The 2825-nt window shown below is 56.7% G+C and overlaps 1 protein-coding gene across 1 annotated transcript in view; it reads left to right on the forward strand.

The window, feature by feature from the left end:
• LOC103274312 (bromodomain-containing protein 3-like) overlaps window positions 1–2825 on the forward strand; it is a gene marked incomplete at its 3' end in the record, with an annotated part of 5298 nt that overhangs the window by 2134 nt on the left and 339 nt on the right. The window contains exons 3-4 of the mRNA XM_008071771.2: window positions 1641–1788; window positions 2750–2825. Coding sequence (XP_008069962.2) covers window positions 1641–1788; window positions 2750–2825 — 224 coding nt within the window. The remainder of the gene's footprint in view (window positions 1–1640; window positions 1789–2749) is intronic.

The raw sequence follows: 2825 nt of genomic DNA on the forward strand, positions 1-2825 counted from the left end.
AGCTAATTTTTTGATTTATTGTAGAGATGAGGTCTCACCAAGTTGCCCAGGCGGGTCTCGAACCCGTGGGCTCAGGCAATCCACTCACCTTGGCCCCCCAAAGCACGGGATTACAGGCTGGGCCACCGAACCCGGACCCCTTGGAAGTTTTAAACAGACAAGTGCTGGTTCATTTTTGTGGGAAACCAGAGCCTCATGTGTGCTTGAGTAGGAGATTGGCCAAGAAAATAGTGACATTTGGCCAGGCACGGTGGCTCATGCCTATAATCCCAGCACTTTGGAAGGCCAAGTGAGAAGATTGCCTAAGCCCACAGGTTCGAGACTAGCCTGGGCAACTTGACAAGATCTCGTCTCTACAATAAATCAAAAAATTAGCCAGGTGTGGTGGCGCCCACCTGTAGCTCCAGCTACTTGGAAAGCTACCTGAATCCAGCAGGTCAAGGCTGTGGTGGCTGTGAGCGTGCCATTGCACTCTAGCCTGGGCAGTAGAGTGAGACTCCAACTCAGAAAAGAAAATAGTGACATCTGTGTGTACCTGCTTGCAGTGACGCAGAGCCCACAGTGACAGGGGCAGACGTCTCCAGAGTTCTTTGAGAGGAGTAGCTGAGGAGAGTGGTGTGGTTATAATTTTTTTTTTTTTTTTTTGCTCAGGCTGGTCTCAAACTCCTGGGCTCAAGCAGGTTCTAATTTTATGATTTTTTTTTTTTAAGTTGGGGTCTCACCCCGTCACCCAGGCTAGAGTGGCACGATCACGGCTCACCACAGCCTCAACCTGCTGGGCTCAGGAGATCCTCCCTCCTCAACCTCCATAAGTAGCTGGGACTGCAGGCACACTCCACCATGCCCCACTAATTTCTAAATTTTTTTTCTAGCGATGATGTCCTGCCAAGTTGCCCAGGCTGGTCTCGAACCCCTGGGCACAGGCAGTCCTCTCGCCTCGACCTCCCAGAGTACTGGGATGACAGGCGTGAGCCAGCGTGCCCTGCTGTGTTTTGTTTCTTAATAGCGGAATGAAGCAAAGTCCAGCAGGAGTGCAGAGCTGTTGGAGGGGCGAGGCACAGGCTGGCTTTGGTTTTCCATCCTTCTCTGCATTCTTCCAAGATGTTCCACAGTGAAAAAGAGATGCATTTACCCCCTCCTGCTCGCTGAGTCTCTTAGTGGATTTTGTTTTATTATTTGTTTGCTTATTTATTTATTTGAGTCAGGATCTCACTTTATCACCTAGGCTGGAGTGCAGTGGCACGATCATGGCTCACCGCAGCCTCTACCTTCTGGGCTCAGGCAATCCTTCCATCTCAGCCTCCTGAGTAGCTGGGACTACAGGTGCACACCACCACATCTGGCTAGTATTTTAGATTTTTTTTTTTGTAGAGATGAAGTTTCGCTATGTTGCCTGGGCTGGTCTTGAACGCCTGGGCTGGTCTTGAACTCCTGGGCTCAAGCGATCCTCCTGCCTTGGCCTCCCAAGGTGCTGGGATTATAGTCATGAGCTACCATGCCCGGCTCTCAAGATCCACCACCCACCCCTTGCCGGGCCAACAGCTGTTTGGGGACTTGTGAATCAGTGTTGTCTTGGGGGAGGTCCTCTGCCACGCGTGGCTCCTTTCCCGATGCCCGACCTGGGCTTTCTGTGTCTCCAGCCCACAGATGACATAGTGCTCATGGCCCAAGCCTTAGAGAAAATTTTTCTGCAAAAAGTGGCTCAGATGCCCCAGGAGGAGGTTGAACTGTTACCCCCAGCTCCCAAGGGCAAAGGCCGGAAGCCAGCTGCAGGAACCCAGAGTGCAGGTAAGGGGGTGCGGGGTGGGGTGGCTGTCTGTTCTCAGGCCCACGCGCGGATGCGCTGCAGCGCAGGCCCCTCCGCCCGGCCGAGCTGTTTCCCAGTCTGTCGGGGCCAGGCGCGATGAGCTCACGGGTGCTGCGTCTTGGTCGTGCATAGCCTGCGGGGCAGTGTTGGGGATGGCCTGCCTGGGGCTTAGGAGGGGAGTGATGTTTGCTGCCATCTGCCTCCAGGCACGCTCCGGTGGGAGCTTGTGTTCCGGGAAGACCCCGTGTCCCTATTTTCCACCTCCTGAGTCCGGCCCCCTCCCAGCCCCAGCCCCAGCCCCGAGGCCGCCTCTTCCGTGAAACCCGTGGCCTGGGCCCCCTCCTAAGCCTCCACCTCTTCCGCATCCATTTTGCTCCCTCCCTTGAGCTGAGAGCTGCTGTCACTGCCTCGCTCGCCGGTCGGCCAGGACCGTGCCTCCCCGTCAGGGACCGCAGTGATGGTTTGCACTGTGAGCCCTGGGGTCTGGCCTGGTCAGGGAACCCGCGTGGAGGCGCACCCCGATGGGGAGGCCGACTGGGCGGGCCACCCTGTGCTACAGAAGGGAGAAGCGGGGCGGTTTGGTGAGGTCCCGTCCTGGGTCTCTCTCAGCTGGTTGCTCACGAAGTCTGAGTGCAGCCCAGACTTCTTGGACTCCAGGGCTGGCTCTTAACTGCCGTGCTGTGAAGCTTGTCGTGACTTCCTCCCTCGACCTCCTGCAGTCTCTGGTCGGAGGCTGCCTTCCCTTCCTGCAGTGAGCAGTAAGCACTTGGCTGAGATGAGCCAGACCAGCTTCTGTCCCCAGGATGCAGGGCCAGAAGCTCCTGGAGAGACTCGGGTCTCAGCCTGTCACTGCCGGCCCCTATGGCCGGAGGGGATGGTCTTGGAAGCTTTTGAAAATCCTGGTAGAACCTGCCGTGACGAGCCCTCCTCCTTGTCTTGAAGGTACGCAGCAAGTGGCGGCCGTGTCCTCTGTCTCCCCGGCGACCCCCTTTCAGAACGTGCCCCCCACTGTCTCCCA

The sequence above is a fragment of the Carlito syrichta genome, unplaced genomic scaffold, assembly GCF_000164805.1.
Source record: "Carlito syrichta isolate Samal-C Ts95f unplaced genomic scaffold, Tarsius_syrichta-2.0.1 Scaffold113576, whole genome shotgun sequence".
In the NCBI taxonomy this organism is placed as follows: Eukaryota; Metazoa; Chordata; class Mammalia; order Primates; family Tarsiidae; genus Carlito; species Carlito syrichta.